General features: G+C 48.5%; 1 protein-coding gene across 2 annotated transcripts; it reads right to left on the bottom strand.

Annotated features, from left to right (window-relative positions):
• Positions 1 to 1,157: 1,157 nt before the first annotated feature.
• On the bottom strand, positions 1,158 to 6,161 carry ODF4 (outer dense fiber of sperm tails 4). 2 transcript variants are annotated; one of them, XM_030800055.1, is made up of 3 exons: positions 5,841 to 6,161; positions 1,728 to 1,862; positions 1,158 to 1,537 (listed from the first exon to the last, which is right to left on the bottom strand). In XM_030800055.1, the coding sequence occupies exons 1-3, from the start codon at positions 5,947 to 5,949 to the stop codon at positions 1,353 to 1,355; spliced, it is 429 nt and encodes a 142-aa protein (XP_030655915.1). In that variant the 5' UTR covers positions 5,950 to 6,161; the 3' UTR covers positions 1,158 to 1,352. The 2 variants fall into 2 exon arrangements, with proteins under 2 accessions (XP_030655915.1, XP_003274702.2); XM_003274654.4 differs by having other exon boundaries at positions 5,496 to 6,161.
• Positions 6,162 to 13,855: the final 7,694 nt, after the last annotated feature.

Below are 13,855 nucleotides of genomic sequence, written 5' to 3' on the forward strand. Positions count from 1 at the left end.
TCCTGTGCGGCCCGAGCCTCCCTGACGAGCGCCACCCCCTGCTCCACGGCGCCCAGTCCCATCGACCACCCAAGGGCTGAGGAGTGCAGGCGCACGGCGCGGGACAGGCAGGCAGCTCCACTTGCAGCCCCGGGGCAGAATCCACTGGGTGAAGCCAGCTGGGCTCCTGAGTCTAGTGGGGAGTTGGAGAACCTTTATGTCTAGCTAAGGGATTGTAAATACACCAATTGGCACTCTGTATCTAGCTCAAGGTTTGTAAACACACCAATCAGCACCCTGTGTCTAGCTCAGGGTTTGTGAATGCACCAATCGACACTCCGTATCTAGCTAATCTGGTGGGGACGTGGAGAACCTTTGTGTCTAGCTCAGGGATTGTAAACGCACCCATCAGCGCCCTGTCAAAACAGACCACTGGGCTCTACCAATCAGCAGGATGTATTGTGGTTTCATCTGGAGGGATAGACATGACCAAGATCAGCTATGGATGCTCTCCTAGGAGGCTGGCCTCTCTGGGCAACGTGTCCAAAGCCTGATGGGCATTGCCAGCACTCCCCAAGCTGGCTTTAAAACCCAAATATGCAACTTACCTTTTGGTCTTAGGACCTAACCCTAATGCTTTCCTTTGTTGCCATGTTTTGTTCCTGCTGTTACATGGTGGAGGGTGTGGGAGGCTTGGGTGGAAAGCTATAGCAGCCCGGGGGACGGTGGTAGTGGTGGTTTCCAGGGCACAGGCTCTATGTGGTCTGTCATCGGAGCTGGACACAGAAGGTGGGACTGCTGCCCAGGACACACACCCGGGCTGACCACCTGTGCTGTGGTGCTCCTTGTTTAACCTGACTCTTATCTTTGAGCCATTTGGCTTTTGAATCCTTCACCATGCTTAAGCCAACAAGTTGGCAAGGGATATCTCTCTCCTAATCAGCTCTACCTCCTCCACCCACTAACTAGCAAATGTTGGGTCAGGGATAACAAAGTAAAAAGAGGTTTAGCTCTCCAGAGGTGTTTGCCCATGTGCAAGTATGCCCTGGTAGAGGTTGGGCAGGTTTAGGCACTAACGGGTGCCAAAAGGCTCCTGGGCAGGAAGAACTTGAAAACAAACTTGTTCTTTCTCCCTTCCTCTCCCTCCTCCCCTAGCTTGCCTCAACAACAGCCAGATATGAGAAAGAAGAGACGGACAATTTATTCCACATCACTCAAGCTCAATCAAGGCAGGGAGAAAGCAGAGGAGTGCAAAATCCTCCCTTTCTCATTCCTTGCAATGATGAGGACCAACCTATTCAAGGGCTAGGGGGAGGATGAGGAGATGGGGTCAGATGAATGGACAGAACTTGGTGCCAGGAGTTCAGAAAAGGTTACACGTGTGTCTCCTTCTGCTCAGGATCCAGGACTCCCTCCTGGGTGATGGGGGTGTCTGTGATCGTCTGTGCCCTTGGAGATTCTTCTACTGAGCCGAAACTGCTGCTGCAGGACACGGCGCCACTGGGGTGGCTCAGAATCAGACTCCAGAAACTTTTATAGTTGAAGTAGCAAAGGATCGCTGGGAAAGGACAGGGACAGGGGAGAGGAAAGTTGTGACTGGGAGGTTAAGTGACAAGCAGGGTGAAACCAAAGGGAAGATAAGACCCTAAAAATCTAGCCCTGGGGATCGCCAGCCTCTTCCCTCCACGCTTTCCCTGCCCTAACCTACCCATGTCCCTTCCCTCCCCCAGGGCCCTCTGGCCACTCACCGCAGGTGATGTATAGGATAAGCACCAGCCAACCAATGAAATAGCTCCAGCCGATGGGGATGGATACGTTCCTCTCCACCTCGAAGATCCAGATGTTAATGGGGAACAGCATGAGGGTGGAGAAGATGAAGGTGACTAGGAGACAGGAAGCAGAGGGTCTCATTGTCCTACAAGAGTCCCACGGGAGGTTCTTCCTCATCTGCTGGGCTACAGCCACAAACCACATCACCACGCACAGAGTGACTGGTCCCTGAGGTTCCAGGAGTCAACCCCTCCATTTATACCTCTCCTGTGACCGGGAAATGATGTAACTCGATTCTCGGTTCTGTTCTCCCACCACCCACAAAACCCCCATACCACCCCCAAAGAAGAGGGAGAAGCGCCCAGGAAGATGGGGGTGAGGAAAACAAAGGATCTTTCCAGAGCTAGGAGGCACCTTCACAGAAGCTCAAGATGGTCCCGACCAAGCCGACAAAGGGCAATTTCTGAACAGCGGGCAGGTAGGGTAGGTGCAACCAGATGGTGAGGACGAGGCCCAGCCCCAGGGTCAGGTTGAAGCTTATCTTAGCCACCTTAAACATGGGCTGATTTGTCCACAGCTTAAAACTGTCTGGGGAAAATGACAAACAAGATCAACTAAGGATTTACAAAAGATGAAACATAATCAGATAAGCAAATACAAGAAAATGTACCACCGGGCGCCCTGACTCACGCCTGTAATCCCAGCACGTTGGGAGGCCGAGGCAGGTGGATCACAAGGTCAGAAGTTCAAGACCAGCCTGGCCAACATAGTGAAACCCCGTCTCTACTAAAAATACAAAAATTAGGTGGGCATGGTGGTGCGTGCCTGTAGTCCCAGCTACTCCGGAGGCTGAGGCAGGAGAATCACTTGAACCTGGGAGGCGGAGTTTGTGTTGAGCCACTGCACTCCAGCCTGGGCAACAGAGTGAGACTCCACCTACGAAAAACAAAAAACAAAAAAGACAGAAGGAAAACGTACAGGCCCATTAATAATCAGAGAAATGCACATTTGAAATAACAATGAAATATTGTTTTCACTTCTTAAATAATCCAAGATCCTTGATATGGATATTGTTTGAAAACCTCAACCACATGCAAATGAATACCTCAACAGAAAAAATGGACAGAGGACTTAAACTGCAATTCTCCAAAGAAGGAGTAAAAATGTCTGATAAACATATAAAGCTCAACACAAAGAATTGCTAATTAAATGTGATTTGTGAAAAACCATCAAGGCCGAGCACGGTGGCTCACACCTGTAATCCCAGCACTTTGGGAAGCGGAAGTGGGAGGATCTCTTGAGCCTAAGGGTTTGAGAGCAGCCTGGACAACACAGGGAGGCCCTGTCTCTTTAAAAATATACAACTGGGGTTGGGTGCGGCGGCTCACCCCTGTAATCCTAGCACTTTGGGAGGCCGAGGTGGGCAGGTCACTTGAGATCAGGAGTTCGAGACCAGCCTGGCCAACATGGTGAAACCCCATCTGTACTAAAAATATAAAAATTAGCTGGGCGTGGTGGCACGCACCTGTAATCCCAGCTGCTGGGAAGCTGAGACAGGATAATCGCTTGATCCCAGGAGGCCGAAGTTGCAGTGAGCTGAGATCACACCACTGCATCCCAGCCTGGGGGACAGAGTGAGACTCCGTCGCAAAAAAAAAAAAAAAGTATATATATATATATAGAGAGAGAGAGAGAGAGACACACACACACACACACACACACACACACACACTTGGCTGGGCGCGATGGCTCACACTTGTAATCCCAGCACTTTGGGAGGCCAAGGCAGGCGGACCACCTGAGGTCAGGAGTTCAAAACCAGCCTGGCCAACATGGTGAAACCCCGTCTCTACTAAAAATACAAAAATTAGCTGGGCATGGTGGTGGGCGCCTGTGATCCCAGCTACTTGGGAGGCTGAGGCAGGAGAATCGCTTGAACCTGGGAGGCAGAGGTTGGGGTGACCTGAGACCACAGCTGCACTCCAGCCTGGGCGACAGAGCAAGACTCTGTCTCAAAAAAATAAATAAATAAATAAAAATAAAAAGCCTGGCTGTCTTTGAGTAACTCCATAGAGCAAGGCGCCTACGTGAGTTTTAGAGCCAGGCACACCTGAGTTGCAATTCCAAACCTGCCATTATTAAGTTGATCCATATGAAATGGCTCCTTTTGTAGGTGAAAAGCAGTGAAATGTTAGCATGTCTTTTGGTTCAATCTAATAGCCTTATTACCCTGAGCAAGGTACTTAATCTCTCTGAGTCCCAATTTTCTCATCTCTAAAATAGAGATAATTATCCCTATTCCTTAGGGTTGACTGAGGACTAAATTGAACAAATGGAATAAGTATACAATAAAGGACAGCTTTTGTTTCCCCAAATTTATCATAATAAGGAGATAACACTTTCATAATTCATTATATGAATACTTTCATATTCATGTAATACTTTCAGAAAATAATAGCTGTGTGATTTTTTTTTTCATGCTAAGGAGAGTGAAAAAGTGGAAATAAGGGTCAAAAGCTCTGGTTATCCCCAGGAACTAAGAACTCCAAATTCCTGAGGGGTGAGGGAGCAGCATAACCAGAGACTAACAAGAATAAGAGCCAGGTGTGGTGGCCAGGGCCTGTAGTCTGAGCTTCTCAGGAAGTTAAAGCAGGAGGATCCCTTGAGCCCGGAAGTTCGAGACTGCAGTGAGCTATGATTGCATCACTGCACTGCCTGGGTGACAGAGTGAGACCTTGTCTCTAAAAAAATCAGCGAAACAAACAGAAAAAAAAACAAGGATAAGGAATGAAGCAGCTGCAAGAATTCAGGGAAGGAAGGAACACAGAAGCCAAATGTGGAAAAAGGAAAATGATCCAGAAAAGCAAGGCCTGAGGCAGAAGGAAAGGAGAATGTGTGGGATCAGGGCCTGAGAGGGGACATTGCAAGAAGTCCTCTCAAAGCTCTGGGTACACAAGACTAAGGAAACCCCCATCTCTTCTCCCTGGTAAATTAGGCGATTAAGGAATGATTCTCTTGAGCTAAGAGTCCATGCCCCTCGCAACTTATTTTATTTTATTTTTTTAAGACAGAATTTTACTCTCGTTTCCCAGGCTGGAGTGCAATGGCGCGGTCTCAGCTCACCGCAACCTCCGCCTCCCGGGTTCAAGCAATTCTCCTGCCTCAGTCTCCAGAGTAGCTGGGATTACAGGCATGTGCCACCATGCCTGGCAAATTTTTTGTATTTTTAGTAGAGACGGGGTTTCACTATGTTAACCAGGATGGTCTCGATCTCCCGACCTCAGGTGATCTGCCTGCCTTGGCCTCCCAAAGTGCTGGGATTACAGGCGTGAGCCACAGCGCCCGGCCTTATTTTTTTTTTTTTTTTGAGACAGGAGTCTCACTAAGTTGCCCAGGCTGGACTCGAATTCTTGGGCCCAAGTAATCCTCCCGCCTCAGCCTCCTGGATAGCTGAGACTACAGGTGTGCAGCACCATGCCCAACTCTCTCACAGCATTCTTAGAAGCACAGATTTGGCTCTGGGTTTTATCAAAAGCAGTGACATTTTCCATTGCACCAATCAAATCTATTGAGCCAGGCTACAGGATGAGAAATGATCATCAGAGGTCTCAGTGCCAGTGGAACCATCTTGCAGGCCAAAAAGTAAAGATGACCAGAGAGAGGGAACAAGAATACATCCAGGGTGCAGATATTGAGGCCAAGACAGGCTGGCGGCCTGGGCTGGGATGGGGGGTGGAGGGGCTCACCTTTCCCATTCTCTAAGTCAGAACAGCTCCTGGATTTGCAGAAGTGCAGGAGCCCCCTGGACATTATGTGGGCTGATGTGTGGATTCTGTTGCTGACATCTACGGGCCAGCGCTGGTAGAAGCGGCTCCTAGAGAGGTACAGCCATTTCTTGGAGAAGGCCATGACCAATAGTAGGATAAAGGCAATCAGGCTGAGCTCAGAAGCCAACACCTGGGCCATCCAGCGGAAGCTGTGTGTGATTCTCCATTGAAAGGGCAGCGGAGAGTTCCGGCGCTGGCTCGAGGACCTGTTACTGCTGAGGGAGAGGGTGGAGGACAGCAGTCTCCCGTCTTGTCCCAGCTCACCTGTGCCCCATACTGCCTCCCCACTCTTCCGTTCCTTTCCAGGCCTCTGATGTTGGTCTCTTTCTCCTTCTGACCCGGGGAACTCATTCCCAGAGTCCTCTGCATCCATCTTGAGCACCACTTCACCCCCTGTCTCCCGCTTCCCTCACCAGGCTCAATCGTCTCTTTTCATCTTTTAGATATCTTCATCAGCTGCCACCATGCAGCCTGAGGTCTGAGAAAGAATGAGGAAGTCTAATAAGAGACCTCGATCTAATAAGAGACTCTTGATCCAAGAGAAGGCCCCAACCCATTCAGCAGGCCAGGTCCCCTAACTGCCACGGAATTTTCCTGGGGCACAGTGAGATGGGGGAGGGGAGCCAAGGCGCCAGCCTTTTTTTTTTTTTTTTTTTTTTTTTTTTTTTTAGAGAGACAGCGTCTCCCTCTATTGCGCAGGCTGGGGTGCCGTGGCACAACGTTGGCTCACTGCAACCTTGAACTCTGGGTTCAAGTGGTCCTCCCACCTCAGCCTCCTGAGTAGCTGGGATTATAGGATTGTGCCAGCATGCCTGGCTAGTTTTTCAATTGTTTGTAGAGATGGGGTCTTGATATGTTATCCAGCCTGGTCTCAAACTCCTGGCCTCTGCCAGGCACAGTGGCTCACACCTGTAATTGCAGCACTTTGGGAGGTCGAGGCAGGTGGATCACCTGAGGTCGGGAGTTCGAGACCATCCTGACCAACATGGAGAAACCCCGTCTCTACTAAAAATACAAAATTAGCCAGGCGTGGTGGCACATGCCTGTAATCCCAGCTACTCGGGAGGTTGAGGCAGGAGAATTGCTTGAACCCAGGAGGCGGAGGTTGCAGTGAGCCGAGATTGCGCCATTGCACTCCAGGCTGGGCAACAAGAGTGAAGCTCAGCTGCAAAAAAAACAAAAACAAAAACAAAACAAAGTCCTGGCCTCATGACATGAGATCCTCCCCACTTGGCCTCCCAAAGCATTGGGATTACAGGTGTGAGCCACCGCGCCTGGCCCATGGCTCCAGCTCTCTTTCTGGAAATCCTGTTTCTCAGGCCACAGCTCAGAACTGTGGATCTGACACCTCCCTCCAGCTTCTGCCTCCCTTTACATATGAGCAATGGTCTGTGAGAGGCCCTCCTGTGGTCTGCATATGGTTAATTTGTCCTCACCAAATTTCACGTTGAAATTTGCTCCCCAGTGTGGTGGTGATAGGAGGTGAGAGGGCCTAGTGGGTGGTGTTTGGGTCATGGGGGCAGATGCCTCATGAATGGATTAATGCCTTCCCTGAGACCTCACTCCATTAGCTCCCCACAATGGCTGGTTGTTGAAAAGAACCTGGCACTGTTACCAAGCAAAAGGGCTCACTGCCCGATGTGCATAGAAGCCAATACTCCAATACTGGGGCACTAGGTTTTGAGAAAAGAAAAGCTTTATTTTGAGCTGACCCACGAGGATACAGGAATCCAGCTCAAATCTGTCTCCCTTTGCTGACCTTAAGGCAGTACTTTTATTAGAAAAGGTTTAGGGGGTGGATTCTGGGATTAGCGGGTGATTGGTGGAAAGAAAGGAGAAGTCTAGAAAGTCCTTAACCATGTCCAGTTATCTCTTCAAGCTTCTTCATGGGTTGCATGTGCAAATTTGGTGGTGTTAGTATGAAATATCAGGCGGAAATTCAGGCTGTGACATCAGCAAGCTCGTTCTGTGCAGATTGCAGTCAGCCATATGGGTTCCCACTGATTTCTGCCGGTTCTGTTATAAGCAAAGGGATTTTTCAGCATTTCAGCAAGCTGTTTCTTAGCAGCCATCCTGTAAACTCGAAAATGTCTGTTAATCACTGGTTTATTTAACTGTTTGGGGCACAGTTTCAGCTCCTCCCTTACCTTGTGATCTCCGCACAAGCCAGCTCCCCTTCGCCTCCAGCATAAGTGGAAGCAGCCTGACATCCTCAACAGATGCCCAATCTTGAGCTTTCTGGCCATCAGAATTGTGAGCCAAATAGCCCTTTTTTTCTTTATAAATTATTCACCCTCAGGTATTCTGTTATAGCAACACAAAATGGACTAGGACAGTTCCCTTTTCTGTTTCTAGTTCCTCTGCCCTAACCCCAACCCCAAATGCTCACTGATGGAGCAGGGGGAAGGAGCAGAAGCTTGTCCCCAGGAAAAGATCCTCCCTCCACTGTTCTTTGGAAATGTCTTGCAAAGATGTCATCGAGCTTCCCACTGCTTTCCCCAACCCTTCACCTCCCTCCCAGCTCTACTCACTGCTAGCAATCACCACCAGTTCTTTCCCTCTTCTTTTGACTTTTCTTTTTCCTTTCTTTTTTTCTCAGCACCAGAAAGAGGAGGATGTAGGATGAGAATGGGTCCTAGAGGTGTCATGCCTTCTGAAATTATTATAATTTTATTTATGTATGTATTTATTTATTGAGACAGTCTTCCTTCATCACTCAGGCCAGAGGGAGTCTCTGTCTAAAAAAAAAAGAACATAGGCTTTGGGGTCCAACAGGCAAAGGTATGAAAAATGGGTCTTCCCTGCCTTTTTTTTTTTTTTTTGAGATGGGGTTTCGCTCTTGTTGCCCAGGCTAGAGTGCAACGGCGCGATCTTGGTCAGCTAACTGCAACCTCTGCCTCCTGGGTTCAAGCAATTCTCCTGCCTCAGCCTCCCAAGTAGATGGGATTACAGGCATGCGCCACCACGCCCGGCTAATTTTTTGTATTTTGTAGAGACAGGATTTCACCATGTTAGTCGGACCGGTCTCAAACTCCTGACCTCAGGTGATCCACCTGTCTCAGCCTCCCAAAGTCTTGGGATTACAGGTGTGTGCCACCACGCGCGGCCGGGTCTTCCTCTTAATAGCCCTGTGAACCTGGATGTCATATACCTTCCTTATGCCTCAGTTTACTCATCTGTAACACAGGAACAATATTTTTCTCATAGACTTGGTAAAAGTGCTGAATGAGATAATGATCAAAAAGCACTCACTAGTTCACAGTAAATTCCCGGAAACTGGTAATTATATTGTTAAATTATCATTTTAATTGTTTTTACAGTCTTTCACTAGCAAACAGGGAAAGAGCAAAAATGCAGAAGGTAATTCCTGGCAAGCATCCTTGCCAGTCAGTGGCGTCTGCAAATCATGGAACAGATTAACTCTCCAAATTAACTCTCCTTGTAAGCAAAAGGAGAGTGAACTATGAATCCTGATGTCACCTGTGCAGTGGGACCTCCGGAATGGTTGAAAGTTGAAATTCAAAGCCTGTGAGGGCGCTTCCTCTGGCTCTGGTCTCTGCCCCTCCCTGGGCGTCTTCCTCTGTCTCTGCAGACCAGCCTCTTCCTCTGCTCTGGTCCACATGGTGGGAAACGTGGCCCTCACACTCCAAGCTGTGTATCAGACACCTCCAGCTGCTGGAGGGGAGACCTCTCAGTCCCAAGTCCAAGCATTCTCTGGCCCTGCCAGGGATGAGTGCCATCCTTAGAACAAGCAGCTACAGGCCAGGCGCGGTGGCTCACGCTTGTAATCCCAGCACTTTGGGAGGCCGAGGCGGGCGGATAATGAGGTCAGGAGATCGAGACCACGGTGAAACCCCGTCTCTACCAAAAATACAAAAAATTAGCCGGATGTGGTGGCGGGCGCCTGTAGTCCCAGCTACTCGGAGAGGCTGAGGCAGGAGAATGGCGTGAACCCGGGAGGCAGAGCTTGCAGTGAGCCGAGATCCCGCCACTGCACTCCAGCCTGGGTGACAGAGCAAGACTCCGTCTCAAAAAAAAAAAAAGAACAAGCAGCTACAGTTGGGGCACTGGGTCAGAATACAGAATCTTTTTTTTTTTTTTTTTTTTGAGACAGAGTCTCGCTCTGTCATCCAGGCTGGAGTGCAGTGGTACAAGCTCCGCCTCCCGGGTTCATGCCATTCTCCTGCCTCAGCCTCCCAAGAGTAGCTGGGACTACAGGTGCCCACCACCATGCCTAGCTAATTTTTTTGTATTTTTAGTAGAGATGAGGTTTCACCGTGTTAGCTAGGATGGTCTCAATCTCCTGACCTCGTGATCTGCCCACCTTGGCCTCTCAAAGTGCTGGGATTACAGGCGTGAGCCACCACACCCAGCCAGAAGACAGAATCTTGAAGATGGGAGAAGAAGGGGAGAGCACTGGGAGAGGGGGTGGTGGGCCTGCTGGGAATGTCATTTACACAGAGCCAGTGTCGTCAGGATTGGGCTTCCTCCCTCGAATCCTCTTTAGTTTTTAAGTTTTTCCTAGAGTTTTTTTTTTTTTTTTTTTTTTTTTTTTTGAGACGGAGTCTCACTTTATCCCTCAGGCTGGAGTGCAGTGGTGTGATCTCAGCTCACTACAACCTGTGCCCCGCCGGTTCAAGCAATTCTCCTGCCTCAGCCTCCCGAGTAGCTGGGATTACAGATGCCTGCCACCACACCCAGCTAATTTTTTGTATTTTTAGTAGAGACAGGCTTTCACCATGTTGGCCAGGTGGGTCTCAAACTCCTGACCTCGTGATTCACCCGCCTCGGCCTCCCAAAGTGCTGGGATTACAGGCATGAGCCACTGCACCCAGCTTTTTCCTGGATTTTTTAAGGGTTTTTAATAATAAGCATTTCTCACAGAAACACACAACACAGAAGAATCTCGGAAATAGAATGTTTCCTGAAAAATGTAACCCCCAGAAGACTACACAGTACATACGATGCCATTTTTATAGAGCCTATGACCAAGCTCAACCACCAAAGCATTGTTTAAGCTTATGTAAGCTTATGAGTGCATGGTAGTTTTTAAAAAGCAGTGGCACAGTAAACATGAAATATCATATGATGGTTACTTCTCAAGAAGGCAGAGGAGTGAGATGAGGAATGTTACACAAGCACATACGCATTGTTAGTAAGAGTCTAGTTCCTCGGTTGGGTGATAGGTGCACGTGTATTCTTTTTTTTTTTTTTTTTTTTTTTTGAGACAAATCTCGCTCTGTCACCTAGGCTGGAGTGCAGTGACACCATCATAGCCAAACTGGAGCAGTCCTCCCACTTCAGCCTCCCAAGTAGCTGGGACTACAGGTGTGGTGGTGCACCTGGGCTCAAGCGATCTTCCTGCCTTGGCCTGGGATTACAGCTCATGCTGGGATTACAGGCAGGAGCCGCTGTGCCTGGCCAGGTATTTATTATATTATAATCATTTACAACTAACATAGATTTCATAACATCTTGTGAATGTATCAAACATTGTTTTTCAGAAGGTAATTACAAATAGTTCAAGAAAGGAAACGTAATCTAAGTGATTACTAGCTCTGCAACAAAAGATATTTATATAGTCACAATGTATAAGGTAAACACTGTTCATTGCGTTTCAACTCTTAGAATCAACAGATGGACAAAGCAAGGAAGACTTAATAATAGCCACAAAAGTAAATGTAACTGTCATCGGCCTTGATGTTGCATAAGCAAAAGCCTAGAAGATGGAAACTGAAAGGTGGAAGGAGGAGAAGAGAGCTGAAAGGAAGCCATCCACTAGTAACACAGGGAGAATTGACAGAGAAATTCCCTAGCTTCCTTGCTCCTGGGTTGGGATAGCTCTAACACATGTCCTACATCAGGAGCTGACAAACTTTTTCTGTAAAAAAAAATCCAGATAATAGGCCGGGCACGGTGGCTCACACCTGTAATCCCAGCACTTTGGGTGGCTGAGGTGGGCAGATCACGAAGTCAGGAGTTCGAGACCAGCCTGGACAACATGGTGAAACCCTATCTCTATTAAAAATACCAAAAAAAAAAAAAAAACAGCTGGGCGTGGTGACTCACGCCTGTAATCTCAGCTACTCAGGAGACTGAGGCAGGAGAATTGCTTGAACCCGGGTGGCGGAGGTTGCAGTGAGCAGAGATCGCATCACTGCACTCCAGCCTAGGAGTCAGAGTGAGACTCTCTCAAAAACAAAAAAAAAGTTAAAAAGAAATAAGTAAATACTTTAGGCTTTGTGAGCTATACAGTCTCTATCACAACTATTCCACTTGGCTATTATACTGTGAAATCAGCCACAGACCATATATAATTGAATAGGAGCAGCTGTTCTGATAAAACTTTATTTTATGGCCCAGGCCACAGTTTGTTCAACCCTGCTCTGTGCTGTCACCCAGAGTTCCCCAGTGGGATCAATCTCTAGTTGCTCATAGTAGTAACTGGTTTTGTACCCACCTTATTGACTCTCTTCCCTTCCCTATCTCAGTTTCTTACACCTTTACTATTGTATCATGGGGTCACCTCCCTGTTAACTGCCTGTTCTCAAATCTTTGTCTCGGGGTCTGCTTCTGGGAGAACCCAAATGAACACAGGTAAGAACTGTTATTATCAGTGTTTTGTTTTGTTTTCTTTTGTTTTTTTTGAGACGGAGTCTTGCTCTGTCGCCCAGGCTGGAGTGCAGTGGCACAATCTCGGCTCACTGCAAGCTCCGCCTCCCGGGTTCACGCCATTCTCCTGCCTCAGCCTCCCGAGTAGCTGGGACTACAGGTGCCCGTCACCATGCCTGGCTAATTCTTTGTATTTTTAGTAGAGATAGGGTTTCACCGTGTTAGCCAGGATGGTCTCGATCTCCTGACCTCGTGATCCGCCCACCTCGATCTCCCAAAGTGCTGGGATTACAGGCGTGAGCCACCGCGCCCGGCCTATTATCGGTGTTTTTCAGCAGAAAAAACTGAGGCACAAAGGCTAAGTTATTTGCTCTAAGTCACAGAACCAGCATTTGAACTGTCCAGTCTCACTCCGGATATATTCAAAGCATCCTGGAAAATCCTCAGAGTAGGGTAGGCGGACAGTGGTCAGAGGAGTGGGGATCTCCCCCGGCATGAGAAGAATGCCCCAGAGTAGTGGAGAGGACAGAGACAGACATGCACTTGCTCCCTGCAGCACCGTCAGGGAAGCTGCCAACACCAGGGAATGATGATTACACGGCATCTAGGCATACAGGAGCTTGGGCAGCTTCCCAAAATAGTCTCATGGCCCAAACATGACTTGGAAGCAGCAGAGGGCCACCAGATCTAAAGAGACCTCATGGCCAGGCACAGTGGCTGACACCTATAATCCCAGCACTTTGGGAGGCTGAGGCAGATGGATTGCTTGAGGCAGGAGTTTGAGACCACACTGACCAACATAGCAAAACCCTATCTCTACTAAAAATACAAAAATCAGCTGAGCATGATGGCACACACCTGTAATCCCAGCTTCTTGGGAGACTGAGGCAGGAGGATTGCTTGAACCCAAGAGGCAGAGGTTGCAGTGAGCCAAGATCGCACCACTGCCCTCCAGCCAGGGTAACAGAATAAGACTTTGTCCCCCCCACCAAAAAAAAGCCCTAGTCTGGAGACAGCCCTGGTCCAACTGCAGAAGTTGAACAAGCCAAAGGTTCACTTTCCCAACTACTGATCTAATTACATGACCTAGGATCAACCAAACAGACACAATGTCCCACTTAAACTTGGGAGCCAGTGACACAAAGCAGGGACAGAGGAGAGTCTATTTTACAGTGGTGACAGCAGCAGGGCCAGGAGTGGCACTGTCAGCGGTACAAGCAGCAGCATCTGTTGTGGGCATTCCTGTCACTGTGGGCTTTGTTGTCATGCTGACCAGGACACCCAGTGGCAGGGGGTGAAAGTCGTGTGAATCTATGGTGCATGCTTGACAGACCAGTTCTGTGGAGTGCTTTTGGTGGTAGCTTGGACTGTGTTACCTCCCACACTCCTGCCCGTTTTATGGGCTCAATTCTCCAGCTTTTCTGGAGACTCGGTGACTATCCAACATCCTGTCCGCAAACACCATTTTCTACAAACATCACCAAAGTTGTATTCTGCTGCTTATAACCATAATCCAGACTGATCCGTTTTTCCTTTTAGGAAGTGCTCCTCCATCCTCATTTTAATAATATGTATTAGGAAGAAGCATTTACTTCCCATTCATATTTCCAGGTAGACAGAAGAAAACCCCTAACTTCTCTCCCTACTTCTTCTTCATTCCTCCCCGA

The sequence above is a fragment of the Nomascus leucogenys genome, chromosome 19 (assembly GCF_006542625.1).
Source record: "Nomascus leucogenys isolate Asia chromosome 19, Asia_NLE_v1, whole genome shotgun sequence".
In the NCBI taxonomy this organism is placed as follows: Eukaryota; Metazoa; Chordata; class Mammalia; order Primates; family Hylobatidae; genus Nomascus; species Nomascus leucogenys.